This window comes from Ceratotherium simum, chromosome 29 (genome assembly GCF_057802395.1).
Source record: "Ceratotherium simum simum isolate JZ-2026a chromosome 29, ASM5780239v1, whole genome shotgun sequence".
Lineage (NCBI taxonomy): Eukaryota > Metazoa > Chordata > Mammalia > Perissodactyla > Rhinocerotidae > Ceratotherium > Ceratotherium simum.
Window position 1 is genome coordinate 38,684,026 of NC_141928.1, and position 20,731 is coordinate 38,704,756.

The 20,731-nt window shown below is 46.2% G+C and overlaps 1 protein-coding gene across 1 annotated transcript in view; it reads left to right on the top strand.

Annotated features, from left to right (window-relative positions):
* The window catches only part of LOC101396000 (stimulated by retinoic acid gene 6 protein-like), a gene marked incomplete at its 5' end in the record, with an annotated part of 37,927 nt that extends 28,431 nt beyond the window's left edge, over window positions 1-9,496 (top strand). The window contains 5 exons of the mRNA XM_087419485.1: window positions 271-390; window positions 1,652-1,815; window positions 2,539-2,685; window positions 3,375-4,593; window positions 8,442-9,496. Of these exons, the coding sequence (XP_087275611.1) occupies window positions 271-390; window positions 1,652-1,815; window positions 2,539-2,685; window positions 3,375-3,523 (580 nt within the window). The remainder of the gene's footprint in view (window positions 1-270; window positions 391-1,651; window positions 1,816-2,538; window positions 2,686-3,374; window positions 4,594-8,441) is intronic.
* Between the last annotated feature and the right edge of the window lie 11,235 nt (window positions 9,497-20,731).

The window sequence follows — 20,731 nt, forward strand, 5'->3', positions numbered from 1 at the left end:
ACAAAAGGACATCAATTAAATCCTGGAGTTCTGCTCTGGAGCCAGAAGACCTGACTCTGTAGCTTTGGGAAAATCATCTCCCCTTTGTGAGCCTCAATTTTCATATCTGCACAATGGGCATGAAAATGCTCTGTAGGCAGAAAGCATAAAGCTCATGCTACTGTTGGTGTGGCGGGCTGTCAGCATCTCTCTCTTTATCACCCGGCATTCAAGAAGGGCTTGGGAAGAGTGGACAAGCCCACCTCAGGATGGTCTCACCCTATGTTTCAGCATCACCATAGCCATCATCCTGGGTCTCATGATCCTGCAGGTATGGATCGCTGCCAGCTTTTTCCTGCAACCAAAGATGGGCACAGCCGACAAGCAGAAGCCCTTGGCTCTCAACAACAGGTGAGGGCAGAGAAGGGAATGGGCACTGCAGGGCTTTGGCTTCAGCAGTCTCTCGTGCCTTCCTCTCCACCCGTGGCAGGGTCCTGGGCGGACTCGGCACTCTCTGAGAAGGTGAGGGCAGTGTCAGGAGTGGGCGCTAGAGCCAAACTGCCTGGCTCCAAGTCCTGGCTCCATCCTTTATGAGCTATGTGACCTTGTGTGACCTTACTAAACATCTATGAACCTCAGCTTCCTCATTTTACAAATAATTGTGCATACCTCCATGAGGTGTTCAGAGGATGAAATGTTAAGATACAATTTAGAACAATAGTGCTGGCCCATGGTAATCCTTTCCAATTCATTCATTCAAAGCCGTTCACTAGTGAAGGAAACAACATGGGCATTGAGGATACAGAGATATCCCTACATCACCTGCCTGTGAGGAGCTCACAGTCCACTGGAGCTGACAGACACAGACACACAGGGACAGTAGACTCCAGAGGGTATGGAAGAATTACTAGAGAAACATGAATAATGGAGGAGGAGAGGCAGGAGTGTTAACCCAAGTGCAGGTGGGTCATTTGAGCTGAGATGGGTAGGATGGACGGATTCCTGCAGGCAGAGATGAGGAGAGGGCATGGCTGGCAGCCCCACTGCATGAATGTGGGCAGGAAGCCATGAAAGGGCAGGACATGTTGGGAGGAGAATGAGAATCCAATATGGTGGCCGTGCAGTGGCCTTAGATGGTGAGGGGCAGGGAGTGGGCACAAAGTGACAATGCCAGAAAGGCCCTCTCAGAGAGGGCCCAGAAATTCAGTATGCAGAGTTGGGGCTTTATCCCAGAGGCAACAGGAAACCACGTGATCAGGTGGTCATGTGGGAAGTTTCATCTGGAGGACTGGGAGCAGTTCCAGCTGGGGAGGTCACTGTCACAACAGACAGTGGGAAAGCCACAACCTCTGCTAGAACCACAAAACCAGCTGTAGCCACATGAGATTTCTTATCATACAGGAAAGCTCAAAACCCAAGGATTCCATGAAACTTGACAGTTCTCAGTAACATCTGTCCAGCACTGGCTCAGTGCCCCTACACTGCTTCTGAGCCAGTCCTCACAGTAGTGCTGTGAGGTGGGGACAGTCAGCTCCTGCTTACAGCACGAGGTCACACAGCTAGGAGACAGGAGATGTAGGATTTGACACAGGTCTGGGGGGCCCCTAGCCCGCCTGCCTAGCCACCTTCTCATACTGAAAGGGTGCTGCCCTCTGCCTGCTTCCGTTTGTAGGAAAGCGTTCCACAACTTCAACTACTTTCTGTTCTTCTACAACGTGCTGCTGGGCCTGGGTGCCTGCCTCTCCAGGCTGCTCATCAGCTGCATCCTGGGCACGTGGCTGATCGCCCGCATCGACAGGACCATCGTGCAGAGTGGCTATGAGGGAGCAGACATGGGTAAGTGGCCAGCCCCCGAGGGCCATGCATCTGGGGAGGGCTGGCCTTGCACCTTTGTAGAAGCTGCCTGGAGGTCGGGTATCAGAGGCCCACAGGTCACACTCTTCACTTATATTTAGAGCTTGTCTTCCCACGGAGGCTATGAAGCTGAGTAGGAAAAACACACTCATTCAGAAGCGAATTCAGGCTATTATCAACACCTCACATTTGACAGACCTTTGAGGTATCATGGAGGGCAGTGAGAGGTAGCGGAATTCTATCCAAACAGAAGGTAACGTATGAATGCACAGCTCTAAAATTTCTGAGAAAGAACACATCTCAGAATTACTGGTATTCTTAGTTGGAAACAAACTTAGTTAAGAAAACGGTCTGTTCGGTTGCAATACTCAAAAATCAGCCACTTCTGTGGAGCAGAAATGGTTTTTGTTCTGTTTCTGGCCCGTGTCCATTCACTCACTCATCCATTCATTATATGACCGATGCCTTCTCCTATTAGCCACAGAGGCTCCTGGCCCCTTTGAGCTTCAAATTCCCCATGGAATGGATAGATTAGGATGTGATCTCGAAGAACTCTTCCAGCTCTTTCTACCTTATTTTCTAGATTCTCAGCAAAGACACGGGCACCATTTAGGAACAAAGTGATGCTGCAGTTATGTTATAAAAAGCAAGAACTGGGCCATCCTGGGCTGTACTGCCTGGCCTGACTTGTCTTCTGGCTTTCAGGGTACAGTGCATGGATTGGCATGCTCTATGTGGATCATTATCATACCAACCCTGTGCTTGTCAGCTTTTGCCACATCCTGATCACAGGCCACAGGGAGAGGAGGCTGCAGCAGGCCATCAAATACTGGTACCTAAATCAGTCAGCAGGTAAGTCTCCTGTCTGAATCTACACTGGGGTTGGATGAGAGGAAAAAGTACCCTAAGCCTTGTCTGGGATTCCTGAGATGTCCCAGGTTACCCTTCCCCCCCCCCCTTCCTCCACACTCCATGCCCTGGGAAACCTTCTACCCAGGAGATCAGGAGGCTTACCCCCCAGTCAGCCTGGCTATGGGACCCCTGAGGCCTTGTGTCCTTGTCTTTCTGACTGGGTTCCTCCCTTTTTCTGGGAAATGAGCTCTAGTTCTGCTAGCTGAGTCCTTCATTCCCCCATTTGAGACCCCACCCATATCCCAGGATGCAGGCCAGATGCCCTCCAAGATAGCACTCAGTTTTGCTCACCACAAGCTCTCCCGGCCACCAACTCCTGCCCCCTCAAGGCTCTAGTGTCTCCTCCCACCCCTGTTATTCTGCTCTGCCTTCTGCTCGGAAGCCCATCAGTTAGCCATGTCTTGTCAGCAGCGATCTGGACTGTGTTCATCACTGTTCCCAACGCTGCAGATACTCAGCTCTGTGGGACAAACTCGCACCCCTCCAGCCGCCCTCATGTCCCCAGGAGTCCTGGTCCAGCTCCTTCTCCTACTCCTCACATCTACTGGGCAGCTTTTCCTACAGCCTCTGAGGAGGACAGAGACAAGCTGCCCCCTCATTCCAATCCGTCTACTCTGATTCTATCCTAGGTCCCCGCATCTCAGCCAGGTCCAGGACGAGGTGGCTCCTGCTGCAGACCCTCATCAACAACCCCAGACTGGTCATGCTCAGAAAATCGAGAGCAGGTTATGGTTCCCAGGAGTTTACCCCGATTCCAGTGACGTGCTTGGAATGCTGACGCTGACCTGCAACTGTGCCACCAGGCCATTCCAGGATCACTGCCGCTGAGAGAAGGCCCAGGCCCCCCAGCAGCTGTCCCCTGCAGTGTGATGGGATGCACAGCTACTGTCCATGCAAATGGCACACAGCACTGGCCAGGATGGCACCTGGGCTGAACAAGGAAGTCTCAGGTCTAATTCACTCCCTTGGCAAAAAGATCAAGAACTAAAGAGAATTTCTGTTGAACAGACTTTGCCCAATAATGAGCTCCACTATCCATGGTTAGGAGGCAGCCTGGGGACTTCCATGGCGAGAAGCAGTTAGTTTGACCACAGGACAGAACTTTGTGCCACTGAAGAAGGTGGTAAAATTTCTATATGAGGAGAGTTTAACCGTTTGACGCAGTTTTTCTTGGGAAGAAAGGGTGGCCTTAATCCAACGGGGTCCTCATTGCTTCCTCCTTTCCAGGTCCTACGGTGGTGGGAAAGAAGGAAATCCATGATCCCAGCCTCCAATCTGGGAGAGTGAGCCGGCACACAGTGAGCTCTCCCTGCCAGGGCCACTGGGAAGAGGGACAGATCCAAACTGACCAGGGTCTTGGTCACAAAGAAGATGCACAGATTCCCTCTGACAAGGGAGGATCACCTGGGACAGCTGCCTGTCTGAGGAGGCAGAGATGGGGTGGGCAGGCATTCTAGGTGGGGGACAACAAGAGCAGAGGTGTGGGAGCCGGAAAGGTCCACGCCTGTTTGAGGAGGATGAGCCCTCTGGTGTTTGCAGTGCAGGGCACTGGGGGCTGCTTAGACCATTCCTCCTTAGGCCCCGATGCCAGGCTGGGAGGCCTGGACATCTCTTGTTGTGCAGAGGGCCCAGTACTGACCCAAATTCTTCACAGCTAAGCCTCAAGTCTCTGAGGGCCTGGAACCTGTACAAAATCTGACCATTTCAAGTCACTCATGAAGCCTGTGCAAGAGCCAGGAGGCTCCACCAACAGGGTGAGAGAAATCCCTGTCCACCTCACAAGTCCCAGAGCCACTGCAACTCAGTAATCGTTACTGAGTATCTCCTGTAAACCAGTCGTGTTGCTAGGTGTGTCTGCCATACTTATCTCTCTTAATACTCCACAACTAAGCTTTGTCATTCTGCTTTTAGAAACTGAGAAAACTAGGAGAGGTGGCCATGAGGGCAGGGTCTGTACCTGCCCCCACCCAGCTCCTGCCTGGCCTCACCTCTCATTCTTGCTGAGCTGCTCCATGTCCTGGACCAGGCCCCAAGTCGCTCCTCGGGCTTGGGTGCAATGATTTGCAGCCACCTGGAGCAGCAGAATCTCTCTCACGACTTTGTATTCCCAGGGCAGAGGGAAGGACAGAAAATGCAGACAGGGCCTGGGTGGGGGATGCTGCAGGGGCCTTGTTGGGGTGAGGGGTGAGGAGTGAGGAAGGGCTCGGTCCTGCGTCTTTGCTCACATGAGAACCCTCCTTCCCTCCAATTCCATCCAGGTCCAACCTGTTCTCACGGATGGGTGTAAATAGCCCCTCCTCCAGGAAGTTGTCCTTGATGCCAGCCCCTTTCCCTCACCCGCCAATCCAGTGCGTTTCCCACTTCTCTGTCACCAAACTCTCCCAATAAATGTAAGACGCAGGGGATGGAGCAGGGAGGGTCCTGCCCAGCGGGTCTCTGATTTCCACTGCCCTACCCTCCCCTGCAGTGAGTGCCACAGCTGCTCACCTTAGTCCTTTTCTGGAGGTTGATCCGATTCTCCTGAGAGGCAGGCAGCCAAAGTCCTTCAGAAAGAGCCCCCTAGCCCATAACTAGCCCCTCATCCTCAGGTCTTCTCATGTTGCACTACCACCAGCGCCCTCAAGGGGGCAGCACACACAGAAAACAGGCTTGGACCTAGGCCAGGCTCTGGGCTTCAGAGCTGGGGGGACATGGGAGCTGAGGCTCAGGGATCTTCCAGCCCAACCCTCTCTGATGACAGATGGGGAGACTGAGGCGTCAGGCAGGAAGAGACTGCTCGGCTACTTCTGTGCTGTCTGACTTGAAGCAAGCCAACGTCTCTCCTCTCCATGGGTCCCGCCTGGGGGACAGGCTGACTCCAGCCCCAACAAAACCTCCTGCAGCTTTGCAGTCAGGCGGCTCTGCTGCTTCACCAGCCTGGGGAACTGGGACGGGTGTCTTATGCAGAGCCTCCTTTCACTCACAGGGTGGCTGAGAGGCTCTCAGGACAGGAGGTTTGCCAAGTGCTGAGAGCTCAGGGCTCAGTATGGGAGCTCTCTCCTCCCAAGCCTCAGGATCCTGGCCCCCCTGCTCTGCCCCCAGGCTCACTCACCTCCAGATAATCCTGCATCACAGTGTCCAGCATCACTAGGTCAGTGAGGAATGTGCCAAGGAAAAGGACAACACCCTGTGCCATCGGGGTGGGAGTGGTGATGAGCCCCACTCTCAGGTGCCTCCACGGCCCCTCCCTGAAAACTCCTCACCTCAGCCTCCTGGCCCACCCCAGCATCCCCACATGGAGCAGCCTAGGCCCCTTCCCAGCCTCCCCCCACTCCCCCCCCCGCCCCAAGAACAGCAGACTCCTAATCACCTCCCAGGGCCTGCAAATCACAGGGTATGTGGTCTCTGGCCTCTCCCACCCCCAAATCCATCCTGTACCCAGCTCTTCCAGGCCCTCCTCCTGGTCACTTCTAATGGAAGATTTCAGGCACTGTGGAAACAGGAGGCAGGGCTGGAGGAGGAAGGGTCCTCCTCTCTTGGTTTGGAGAGCTGCAGCTGGGAGGGGGAAGACCCCTCGCCTCTGACCCTAGAGCCCCTCCCCCACAGCCACACTCACCTGTGGCTGCTGCCACTTCTTGTGGGCTCTCTGGGGTAGCATCTCCCGGATGGCAGACTTGGAAGGCCCCTCCTGCCAGGGTCAAGGACAGGGTCAGTGAGCCCATCCCTCCATCCCCCCACTTCCCCCCAGGACCCCTAACCTCGGACCCTGGACATCTGATCCCAGTCAGCTGGTACCAACTTCTCTGCCCTTCAGCGTCCTCTGATTCTAGAACAGTCCCAGCTTCAACACCCACCGGTGTGTGGTCATAGGCCTGTGGCCTGGCCTCCCTGGGCCTATTTCCTCATCTGGAAAGTGTGAGAACTCCACCTACCTCACAGGGCCTCCTGAGGACTCAATGCCATATTACTATCATCACTGTTCTCCCTCCCACCTCCAGCACATTCCTTTCTTCCCTTGTACCTCATCACCACCCTGTGAGGCCTGCACCACAGGATCATCACCCTTCATTTTCCAGATGAGGAGACAGACGCCCAAAGAGGGGCAGTGACTTGCTCAGAGGCCACAGAGGAGGCTGCTCCCCGCTCTAGCCAGAGGCCCTATCCCAGCTGCCTTCACCCCACCCCAGCCCCACCACTGACCAGAGTCCTGTCCTCTGGGCTCTCAGTGAGTGTCCAAGCCCCCAGTCTGGCTGAGCCATGGATGGAGAGGGATGGGGTGTCTCGGGAGGTTGATTGAGAGGCTCCTGCTGTCCCAGCCCCATGGGAGTCTCTGCCCCCCCCAGGCTGGGCCCGAGGCCATGCCAAAGGCTTCACCTCCCCAAGGTGCCCTCAGAACGTTCCCCTGAATAGCACTTTCTTCATGTACTCAGGAAGGGGACTCCTGAGAGCCATCACGACTGACAGGGTAGGGGGTGACCAGGGCACAGGCTGCTAACACTTTGTTTCCTCTTGCACACGAAGCTTCTGACTTCATTCAGAAAGGACCCATTAAGAATCCATCAGTTCCCCCGACTCTTATAAAATATAGGGCGTATGTCATTGCCAACTAGACACCCAGGTGAGAATCCCAACTGCGACTGATCAGCAGTGTTGTCCACCTCGCCTGTGGGATTCCCCTACAGTGCCCATCCCTAGGGCAGGCAGGGTGCCCTCCTTGGAGATGCAGTGAAGATAGGAGGAGCAGCAGGGGCCTGGACTCCTGGGGACAGGCTGGACTGATTGAGGGAAGAAAGGAACCCCTACCCACCCCAACAGCCTGGAGGAAGCTAAGTGCCAGCAGGATGGACCAGCATGGAAGCCAGACACCTGCTGATTCTGCCAGCTCAGCAACCCTTCCTGGAACAGCCCAGGCACCACCACTCTATGCCATTACCAGGGCCTCCCCTTCAACTGCCCTCAACCTCCTTTCACCTGCTCATGGATCAAACAGATCCCTCTTCCTGTTCATCTAGACAAGACTGGAATTTCTCAAAGACACTTAATGAGAAACAAAACCACATCTTGCCTATTCGCCCTTCCTCCCACCCCTCCTCTCTTTCCAGACCTCCAGTCTCCACTCTACCTTGATGAGCAGCTCCCTGCTCAGTGAACTGTCTTTGCTGCACAGCTTTTGACACTTTCGGGAGCACTTCCTGAGGGGAGGGGAAAGGAAAGAAGGAAGGAGAAATTTTGGAATTATGGGAGGGGTGTGAGTACAAATTCCTTTTATTTGAGAACCCAAAAGATCCAAACTGTTCGGATGAGGGTTTCCACTGGGTTCCTCAAAGGGCTCCGTGGGCCTGGGGAAGGGAGCCTTCATGTTGGTCACCTGGGGCCTCCATTTGCATTTCTTCTGAGCAGCTCTGTTTGACCAGTTTGGGTTTCAACTGGACACAGAGTTTGTTGCTATAAAGTAAACACTTGAAACTCTCCAATTTGGCTCAACCCAGTCTCTGATGCTTAAGGAAACTGATTCCTGAAGCAGAACTGGTGGCCTAAGGTCCTAGGGAGGCTTAGAGACCCCAGCCCAGTCCCTGTCCCCAGGGTTCACTGCCTCCAGAGAGATCCCAGCTGAAAGAGGGGGCAATGCCAGCCCTACGGCAGATTTCTCATCCACCCTGGTGCTCCAATGGAAAGAGGACTACCCACCTGGAAACTTCTCCTCATGTCTTTTTCAGACAGTGAATGGAGGTGCTCTGCAGAGCAGAGAGGATGGTGTGTAGTGAGAAGTTCCTGAGGATTCAGCACTCCTGCAGAAGGGAAGACGATGAGCTGTGAGGTGGGGAGCTGGAGCCCCATCTGCTCTGGCTGAGCCTCGCCTCGCTGTGCACGCGTGTGCACTGGATCAACGGCTCTGCTCAGGATGTGAGTTCTTTGCCATCCTCTCCACCTTCCACCTCTGAGTGCCCAAGTCCTCTGGAGCCCTGCGGGCACCGCCAATGCAATCAGGCGGGTCCACAGGGCACTGGATATGGTGGGCCTGAAGAGTCTAGAGAGGAGGAAATCACTTTTATTTCTCCCCCAGCTTTAGAATATATTGTCAAGCTTTTAAATTTCACAATTTTGTCATATTATGACTGAGGTTGAGCATATTTTCCTATATTTAAGGCTATTCATATATCTTTTTCTGTGAACTGTGAGTTCATGTCTTTTGCCAATTTTTCTACTGTGTTCTTTTTCTTATCAATTTCTAGGAGCTCTTTATGTATCGGGGATGTGAGCCCCTTTGTAAGGGATTGCAAATATTTATTCTCAGTATATCATTTCTTCCTTTTTTATGTTTTGTTTTGCTTTTTAGGTGTTTGTGTTTGTTTGTTTTGCTAGGTATTGTTAAGATATCACTTCTCCCCAAATTGATCTATAGATTCATATAATCACAATAAAATATTGTGCAGATATAAGCTTATAAAATATAAGCAGATATCTGGTGGACACTGATTTCAAAATTTCCGTAGAAATACAAATGGCATAATGACGTTTCAGTCAATGATGGACGGCATATATGACAGTGGTCCCACGTGATCAGTATCATATAGCCTAGGTGTGTTTTAGGCTATACCATCTAGGTTTGTGTAAGTACACGCTATGATGTTTGCACAATGACAAAATTGCCTAATGACACATTTTTCAAAGCATATACCAGTTGCTAAGCAACACGACTACAGTTATTTCTCAGCTTTATAACTGACATAAAACATTGTATAAGTTTATGATATATGACATGAAAATTTGATACACATATCTATTATGAAATGCTTACAAAGTAAGGTTCAAGTTAGCACATCCCTCGCCTCACATAATTACCATTTTTTGTTGTTATGGTGAGAACATTAAAGCCCTATTCTCATAGTAACTTCCAAGTCTACGGTACAGTTTTGTTAACTATGGTCACCATGCTGTACCTTAGATCCCCAGAACTTATTCATCTTATAACTGAACATTTGTCCCCTTTAACCAACATCGCCCCACTTTCCCCACCCCTCAGCGCCTGGCAACCATCATTCTAACTCTGTTTCTATGAGTTCAATGTTTTTAGATTCCACATATAAGTGAAATCATACAGTATTTCATTCAGTCTTTCTCTGTCTGACTTATTGAGAGGGCAGTGCTAAATCGACTAACTAGAAGAATGGTAGTGCCATTTACAGGAATTGGGAAATAAGAAAGAGGGACAATGAAATTGGGTTTTGTACATGTTGAATTAAAGATGCCTCTGGGACATTCAGGTGTTACGTTATCCCCTGCTTACAACTCTTCAATGGCTTTCTACAGCTTTCAGCATAAAGTCCTCCAAATCAGTCTGTTTTACCACAGCCTGTGAGGCCCTGCTGGCCTGGCCTCCCTTCTTTACTCTGTGTTCCAACCACAATGGCCTTCTTTCAGTCTTTGTCTGCCATGCTCCCTCTATTTTGGGGACCTTTGAACATTCCTTCCCATGGGATTAGTGCCTATTCATCTGTCAGAGCTCAGCTCAAGGACCAGTTCCTCGGGGAAGTCACTGCTGACTCCCCAGTCCAACTCAGAGTGCTCACAGCACAATGTTCTTCTGCTCCAGAGCACTTACCTTTGTCATTACATATTCGATAGGATGATTATCTGATCAATGTCAGTTTCCTCCATTAGATTGTTTTTACCCTGGACAGTGCCTATCTGCACTGCCTAGCAACGTGTCTGGAAGAGAACAGACAAGTAATAAACATTTCCCAATTAATTAATTGTGGAGAAGTCTTTTTGATTTTTCAATAAAGCTTTAATACACATAATATCTGATGATAGCCACATCGTCTTTCCAGAAACAGCTCTTGTATGCACTACAGTGCTGCAAATTCCTACACTGCCTGGGTGCTTGCCCTGCTATCAATTGTTACCACAGAAACCCAATCCATATTTTTGAATTTAAAAACTGATAAGAAAGGAAAGATCCCCTCTCCCCATTTGTAAAATTAAAGTATCTGACTAAGGAATATTTACTTTGAATAAGTAACTGTCTTTTAAAGAGCAACGGCAAAGGAGATTTATTGAGGAAAGGTTTATTGATCAAATTTGGGAAATCACTTAAGGTGTTCATAACCCAGTGGACGAATAATAATAAACTGTGATTAAAAAGTCCTTTTTATCCCTGATCGCAAACAAATATTGGACAACTGGGGAATGGTTAAATTATGGTGCGATGGAAGACCAAACAGTATGAAAAATATTGAGGTAGAAGTCTACTTATTGATATGAAAAGATGTTCAAAATATATGAACATATTAATGAAAAAAGCAAGTCACAAAAATGCTCGTTATGATCTAATTTTTCTAAGAATGCATACATATTTTTCCATCTTTGTTGATCTGTATTTTCTAATTTTTACATTGCACATTAATTATGTAATAAAAAATCCTAGAGCTGGCAACCTGGTGACTTGTTTTAGTTCTGGATCTGCTGTGACCCAGAACATGTTGCTTTACTGCTTTAGGCTTCAGGCTTCAGTTGTCTATCTGTTAATGAGTGTGCCTGGAGTATGTAGTCTTAAGCATTTAGAATGCTCATGTTCTTTTTCATGTTCTTTTAAGAGTCCATGTGACCTAAGGAAGGTATGCAGCCTGGGTCGGGGTGGGGCTGGGGTGGAGAGGACAGAGTGTGTATGTTTGAGCTTTTGCTGAGGCTGTGGACCCAGGGGCCTCTTGAAGACGCTGAGCCTATAGTCCCCAGACAGTGCCCACACACCTCAAGAGCACCAGCTGTGCTCTACGGTTAGGTGGGAAAACAAGTCCACAGCTTAGTGAGAGGAACAGGCACAGCAAGAGGGAAAATGCAAAACCAACACACAACCCTTCACTGCGGACCTTCCTCACGATCAATTACTATTTCCAAGGCCACAGTGTTTTCCTCAGAAACCTTCCGTGGTAAGTTTTTCAGATTTCTTGACTGTGACCCATAAGAAACAGAGTTTACGACGTGACCCTGTACACACAGTAATAAACACGTGTTCATAGATCTATAACTGAACCCAACGTTTTGGGAAACAATCCTACATTTACTACATGTGATGCTCCCTGATATTTCCTATCCTCTCTCTCCTGTTTCATTAGAACAATCCTGACAGTGACTCCCTAACATGATTTCAGGACTTCCTTGTGGGTCTGGACCTGCAATTTGAAAAACACAGCCTTAGGATCATTTTACATTTTTGATTAGAGAACTACATCTTGTCTTTTGATTTAAAGATGGTTACCTCTAAAAGACAAGGACAGCATTGCAGGGTATAAGGTAAGCTTTCCCCTTGACTGGAGTGATGCAAGAATGGAATTCTCAAGCTTCTCTTAGAGTCTGTGTGGTTGGAAGGTCTAGCAGAGATGGACAGCTACTAATATATCTTTGACTGAAGAAAACCCTCCTCTATATGAGAGGCTGATCCTCTTTGACCTGTGGGCATATGTAAAAATATATTTATTGGAGCATTTCTTTACAGTGATAAAAAGGTGGAAATAACCTCAAGAGGAGAATTATTGAATAACTTGTGATATATTCATGCTATAATAAAAAGAGAAAAAAACTTTTAGTGCAATAGGAACACAAAGATCAGAGCAATCAGGTGGATCCTGGGGCAGGTGGCAAGGTATGAATCAGAACTCCAGGAGGAGGAGAGAAATAGTGGACTGAAAAAGCATATCAATTATAACATATATTTATATCTGGAAAGCAAATATTAAAAGCCATCACCTTTTTTTTGTAACATGGACTACAAAATAGCACAGTTTGACAGTATCCTCAAGGTTCCTAGGTATATACAGAAGGTGCTAGCTCTCCAAATAGTTGGGGCACCCCCTCCCACAAGTTGTATTAGAAGTTTTAGGGAGCAATTATAAGACATTTATGTTTATCAGCAAGAAGGCACGGGTTGGGGAAAAACGTTGAGAAACACTTATTTGGAGACCTGGAATAACCATACAAAATTCACTTTTTCAAGAATGATTCACTGGAGGAAAATAAATGGCATGCATTTGGTTCTTATGGGCTTTTTCAGATAATGTAATAAGAGTTCTGAACACAGGCCAGCCAACTAGGAGGGTTACTCTGTAAGTGAACTGACTCATTAATAGTGTATCAGCAAACTAACCACAGGCATCTCCCGACACACTGTAGTCCTGCCACAACCATCAGCCTCTGAAGGATAACCAGAATCACTACTAAGCTATCTCAGTTGTCAGTCATATCATTGCAGTGGTTTTGGGAGTTCATCCTTAAAGGAAGTTCCGTGAAGACTGAAGATGACATCCACTAGCAAAACAAACAAACATAAACAAATAAAAAACCACTTTCCAGTCCTGACCACTGGATCTTGGAGTATTGCTATTCCTTTTACCTGAGATGGTTAATTTTCTAGGCCACTTTATGCCCATAAGGGCAGAAAATGTAGAGAAGAACCATTAAAAAGAAACTATCAAAATCCAAAGAAGACCACAAGTCATTCAGAATCAACATGACTTTGCTGTTGATATAAACTGTGAGGACACAACAGAAGTAGGTTTCAAGAGTGAGGCTAAAACCCTTAATGCTTAATGGAGAGGATCAAACCTGGATATAAAGGACACCTTGATTAAAAGCAAGTGTCCTGAAATATCCAGGATGTGCACCTGGGGTGTTAGAGAAATTAACAAAATCAGCTATAATTTCTAGAGAAACAAGTGGTAATGATTAGTGATGGGCAAAAACACGTGCCTAGAGAGAAAAACCTGGCCTCTCCTCTGCTGGGAGAAGTCCTAGGAAGAAGAGTGAGTTGAAAGGAAATCAAGATGCAAAGATCCCACAAATTATGCCTAATGACTACTTCTTTGGCTGTTGGGTGGAATTGGGGTTTTCTGCCGCCCTAACAAGGATGAAGGAGGGATAAAAAGACATTGTCCCAAGAATGACGTGACTGTCAGAGACTTTGTGGCATCTAGGGAACACGGAAAAAACCTCAGAGGGCAGGAGCAGGTGGCGGTGAATAAGAGAGGGACATGCAGCTAGAATAGGACCGTCCGACTATATGATCTGGAGGAAATGAAAACACATGACAACCAGAATCTCCCTTCGGGTAAGAGAAGCCTGTCTAGATGTGTTTGTCAGGCAGTAAGACATATGTGGGCAGCTTGGAATGTGTGTGTGCAAGACACCCATTCTCTGCAGAGTACATGCTTACAACACAGTGAGATTATGTATAAGGGCAAAGCAGTGGAAGTAAGAGGAGGGATTACTCCACAGCAGGAGCTGGTGGAGAAAGAAGGAAGGGGAAGGCAGCTAGGGAACCTCTTCCCAGCTCTCTATAAGGATTCATAGCTGCGATGAGCATGGGGAGCACCCCTCCTAACAGGCAGGAGTCTCCTCATTCGGCATGCTAAATGTGAAGTACATTTACTTGCTTTCATCTGACTCTTGACGTGGGAATGGCAGCTGTGTCGAAAAGGCTCCAAAGCAACTAAAGTGACTGCTTGGAGGTTATGAGCTTCCCTAGGCAGGAACAAGGCAAAGAAAACCTCTGAGGTGGGGAACAGAGGAAAACAACCAGAGACTGGGATGAGCAGGTGGAAAAATGAATCCCAGTATTTCACTGAGATCAAGAGGGAGAAAAACCTAGATGGTTCCCACTGCCTTCCACAGAGCATGTGTTCTATAGATCTTTGTTGAAGGAATGTTGCAGAGATTACTGGGAAATAAAAAGTTTGAGATCATGGTGTCAGTACCCTTTTTCTTCCTCAAAGTTGGGCAGAGAGACTGATCAGACCAAATCTTCATAACTCATTTCTAGAAACTACACAGTCACCAGCTCATCTCATCACATCTACTCTGTTTCCCCAGAGGTGGACCCTGACTGGTAATTCAGGGCTAGCAGGGATGAGAACAGGTAACCAGACAGCAGTTATGGGTGATTCCTTCGACCACAGGGGAGAGCTACAGAATTCCGGAATTTAGCCAGTTTCCACAACCACAAGGATAAGAAAAGAGAGACTAATATTACCAAAGTCAATAGTCCCTGCATTTTTGACAGGTCCTGTGGCACTGTGGCCTGGCCCACAGGAGGGCGACTGCCCTAAGGGAAGCTTGAAAATGTATCCCCTCCTTTCTGGGTTTGGGCTTCAGAAATTTAGCACAAGCAGCATCTGCACCTACGGGTGAAAAATTTCAAGGTGGGTGACAATTGGCTTCAGAAAGCATGTGCCTGAAAGACTGTCTGAGAGCCTCAAAGAAAGCCACACACCTAACATAGAAGGTGATCAGCCACAAGGGTATGGAAAACCAGCAGAACCAGGGTCTAAAAAATGCAGAATGCTCAGCATAGACCCTAAGCTGACTGTGCACATTAACATCAATCATGAGACTTTAAACAAAAATCATCAAAAGGAGTCTCCTTACCCTCTGCTGGTCCTTGAGGAAATTCAAGCCCAAAATGGTCCAGCTGTTCTCCAGTGACTGGTGTTCCTTCAGGAATCCAGTTCCTCACCACAGTGCTCTTGGAGCTTGTTCCTTGTCAGTTCTGTTGCCCGGCAGTAGCCTACAGACTACTCTTAGTCTTTAATGTCTACAGACCCTGAAGGGGTCTACCTGGCACCTCCCTGTCTTCCTCCATTCTCTGCTGTTTATCCAGCACGGCAGCACTGGCTTCTGTCAGCCCAGGAAGACATAGTCACACCAACTGCACTGGGCTCTTTTGGGGTTTCCAAGGAGCAGAAGGGCTAAAGACTGAGTAAAACGGTCTTCCTGGACTCAGCTCAAGAGAATGAGCCAAGAGGAAGGTGCTGCTGTTGTTTAATATTTACTGGAAGCTCACAAAGCTCTAATATACCTGAGGACAAAACTATGGAATGACCTTTAGCCTCAGAGGCCCTGCAATGAGTCTTCATGAAAAGCTACAGTGCTAACCTCCCACAGAAGCAGAGCGACAGTTAAGGAACACCATCAGCAACTGGCTGGTGTGACTGCACTGAGCAAGCAGAGCTTTTCAGCAAGATGGAGAGGCACCCTCTGTTCTCTGCTCTGTGCTGCAGAAGCAGATTCACCCCCATTTAATGCACTTATTATACCATAATTATCGCGACTTGCTTGTTGATTCTACAAACATTTGCTGAGTGCAGCCTACTATGTATCAGGCACAAATCACGTGCTTAATAACTGTTGGTAGAATGAACAAATGGAACCTCACTCAGCCTGTAAGAATGCAGTGTATGTGTGTGTGTAGGGGGCATAAGTGTAGCATCAAAAAAAAAAAGGTGTTGCTTGGGCTAAATTTTGAAATATGAGTGGGAGGTACCCCAGTGGATAAGGAAAAAAGAAAGAGCCATTCCAGGAAGAGGTTAAAGAACAGGCCAAGGCATGGAGCTTTCTGGGGACTCCATCATGGCTTAGATGGTATGAAGCCAGCTAGGTGCAGGGAAGAAACAGGCAGGGAACTCATGCCTTCACATAAGAATCAGCCCAAAGAACTGTTTTGAGATGGTATGCTAAAAATATTTGCTTAGAAGGGAATATGTCTTTGGATTTCAGGGAGAAAAAAAAATAGCCCAGAGAATTGGATTTCTGAGGCCAGGTAACAGGATGGCCCTGACAAGGCCCAGTGAGTACACTCCTTGGTCTTTCGACCAAGAGGAAACTCCTCTCCTTAGCCTAAGAGCTGGTAGGTGGTGACTGTAGTGAATCACTGGGGCTTTCCCTCTGAGAGACCCATAAACCTGATTTTGTTGGTAGTGCCCTTCAGTGAAGTCTAACTCCTAGCTACCCTGTGGACAGCAGAGCAGAACCCTGCTCGGTCTTTTTGTACCATCCTCTCACCTTCCGCTATATCAGATGATGGTCTGCTGCTATTCATAGGGTTTTCATGGGCAATTTTTTCGGAAGTGGGTGGCCAGGTCCTTCTTCCTAGTCTTAGTCTGGATGCTCTGCTGAAACATGTCCACCATGGGTGACCCTGCTGGTATTTCAAGTCCCAGTGGCATAGCTTTCAGCATCACAATAACACACAGCTACCAAAGTATGACAACCAGACGGGTGGTGTGGCTCCCTGATAGGAAACTAATCCAGGCCACAGTGATGACAGCGCCAAGCCAGCATATACACTGTTGTTTTAGTAAGAAGACCCCAGTACGATGAAACATTTCTCAAAACCAAATAAAGATCATGTATGGAAAAGGGCTTTGTCAACTGTAACATGATATCCAAATATAAGGTAATGTCATTATTATCATAGCAAGCCAAGAGTGTGGCCAGTTCACTCAAAGCACATGGGCAAAAGCAATTTTCGCAGGGCAATGGCAGGAGGGCTGAGAATGTGGCTGCCAGAGGCAGCACTGGACAGCAGTTGCGGTTCAGTGATGCCTGGGAAAAGGCATATTCTACAGTGATTCCTGTGGACACTCTATAAAGCTGTAACTTTCCCCTTTCTTTTCTTACTCTTTATAGTAAATGATTAGAGAAATGCAGACTGATTCTATGTGACTCCTCAAGGGCAAGGAACTCTCATATTTATCCAGCATAGTGCCTGGCAAGTAGGTAGCACTTAGTAAATGTATGTGGGTCCCTGAGGGGATTGCTGGAAGAGGAGGAGGACTGAGAGGGATGTTATAATGAAAAAATAATCGTCTCCAGCCGGACACCGATGGTCTTGGTTTCTTGGTCCAAAGCTGGTAAGCAATTCCTGTCAGAACTTTGTCATTAAGATTGAGCGGTGGAGTGGATAATGATATCCCCATCAGAAATGAATAAATCACTTTGGGAAATAAAGATAGCAGAAACACTGAGAAAAAAAAAAGTTAAAAAAAGTTAAAAAATGGCAGTAAGTACATACTTATCAATAGCTACTTTAAACATCAATGGACTAAACGTTCCAATTAAAAGGCATAGGGTGGCTGACTGGATAAAAAAACAAGACCCATATATATGCTGCATACAAGAGACACACTTCAGACCTAAAGACACTCACAAACTGAAAGTGAAGGGATGGAAAAAGATACTCCACGCAAATGGCAATGAAAAGAAAGCTGGGGTAGCAGTACTCATATCAGACAACATAGACTTTAAAACAAAAACTGTAAAAAGAGACAAAGAAGGGCATTACATAATGATCAAGGGAACAATCCAACAAGAGGATATAACACTTGTAAATATCTATGCACCCAATGTAGGTGCACCTAAATATATAAAGCAATTATTAACAGACATAAAAACAGAAATAGACAGTAACACAATAATAGTAGGGGACTTTAACACTCCACTTACACCAATGGATAGATCATCCAAACAGAAGATCAATAAGGAAACATTGGCCTTAAACGACACACTACAACAGATGGACCTAGTAGATATATACAGAGCATTCCATCCAAAAACCGAAGAATACACGTTCTTTTCAAAGGCACATGGAACATTCTCCAGGATTGATCACAGATTAGGCCACAAAACAAGTCTCCATAAATTTAAGAAGATTGAAATAATACCAAGCATCTTTTCTGACCACAACGGTATGAAACTAGAAATGAACTATAGGAAGAAAATCAGAAAAGCCACAAACACATGGAGACTAAACAAAATGCTACTGAACAACGACTGGGTTAACGAAGAAATCAAAGAAGAAATCAAAAAATACCTGGAGACAAATGAAAATGAAAATACGACATGCCAGAATTTATGGGATACAGCAAAAGCAGTTCTAAGAGGGAAGTTTATAGCGATACAGGCCTATCTCAACAAACAAGAAAAATCTCAAATAAACAATCTAACAATGCACCTGAAGGAAGTGGAAAAAGAAGAACAAAGAAAGCCCAAAATCAGTAGAAGAAGGGAAATAATAAAAATCAGAGCAGAAATAAATGAAATAGAGACCAAAAAAAAATAGAAAAAATTAATAAAACCAAGAGCTGGTTCTTTGAAAAGATCAACAAAATTGACAAACCTTTAGCTAGACTCACCAAGAAAAAAAGAGAGAAGACACAAATAAGTAAAATCAGAAATGAAAGAGGAGAGGTTACAACAGACACCTCAGAAATACAAAAGATTATAAGAGAATACTATGAAAAGCTATATGCCAACCAATTCGACAATCTGGAAGAAATGGATAAATTCTTAGAATCATACAACCTTCCAAAACTGGATCAAGAAGAAGTAGAGAATTTGAATAGACCAATCACCAGTAAGGAGATCGAAACAGTAATCACAAACCTCCCCAAAAATAGAAGTCCAGGACCAGACGGCTTCCCTGGTGAATTCTACCAAACATTCAAAGAAGACTTAATACCTATCCTTCTCAAACTCTTCCAAAACATTGAGGAGGGGGGGAAGCTCCCTAACTCATTCTATGAAGCTGACATTACCCTGATACCAAAACCAGACAAGGACAACACAAAAAAAGAAAATTACAGGCCAATATCACTGATGAACATCGATGCAAAAATCCTCAATAAAATACTAGCAAATCGCATACAACAATACGTCAAAAAGATTATACACCATGATCAAGTGGGATTTATTCCAGGTATGCAGGGATGGTTTAACATTCGCAAATCAATCAACGTAATACACCACATTAATAAAATGAAGAATAAAAATCACATGATCATCTCAATAGATGCAGAGAAAGCATTTGACAAGATACAGCATCCATTTATGATAAAAACTCTGAGTAAAATGGGCATAGAAGGAAAGTACCTCAACATAATAAAGACCATATATGAGAAACCCACAGCTAATATCATCCTCAATGGTGAAAAACTGAAAGCCATCCCTCTAAGAACAGGAACCAGACAAGGATGCCCACTGTGACCACTCCTATTTAACATAGTACTGGAAGTCCTAGCCAGAGCAATCAGGCAAGAGAAAGAAATAAAAAGGATCCAAATTGGAAAGGAAGAAGTGAAACTGTCACTATTTGCAGATGACATGATTTTATATATAGAAAACCCCAAAGAATCCACCAGAAAACTTTTAGAAGTAATAAACGAATATGGTAAAGTTGCAGGATACAAAATCAACATACAAAAATCAGTTGCATTTCTGTACACTAACAACGAAGTAGCAGAAAGAGAAATTAAGAATACCATCCCATTTACAATTGCAACAAAAAGAATAAAATACCTAGGAATAAACTTAACCAAAGAAGTGAAAGATCTGTACACCGAAAACTATAAAACATTTCTGAAAGAAATTGAAGAAGACACAAAGAAATGGAAAGATATTCCGTGCTCTTGGATTGGAAGAATTAACATAGTTAAGATGTCCATACTTCCTAAAGCCATCTATAGATTCAATGCAATCCCTATCAAAGTTCCAACAACATTTTTCACAGAAATAGAACAAAGAATCCTAAAATTTATATGGAACAACAAAAGACCCCGAATAGCTAAAGGAATCCTGAGAAAAAAGAACAAAGCTGGAGGTATCACACTTCCTGATTTCAAAATATACTACAAAGCTGTAGTAACCAAAACAGCATGGTACTGGCACAAAAACAGACACACAGATCAATGGAATAGAATCGAAAGCCCAGAAATAAACCCACACATCTATGGACAGCTAATCTTTGACAAAGGAGCCAAGAACATACAATGGGGAAAAGAAAGTCTCTTCAACAAATGGTGTTGGGAAAACTGGATAGCCATATGCAAAAAAATGAAAGTAGACCCTTACCTTACACCATACACAAAAATTAACTCCAAATGGATTAAAGACTTGAATGTAAGACCTGAAACTGTGAAACTTCTAGAAGAAAACATAGGCAGTACGCTCTTCGACGTCAGTCTTAGCAACATCTTCTCAAACACCACGTCTGACCGGGCAAGAGAAACAATAGAAAAAATAAACAAATGGGACTACATCAAACTAAAAAGCTTCTGCACAGCAAAGGAAACCATCAACAAAACAAAAAGACAACCTAACAATTGGGAGAAGATATTTGCAAACCATACTTCTGATAAGGGCTTAATCTCCAAAATATATAAAGAACTCATGCATCTTA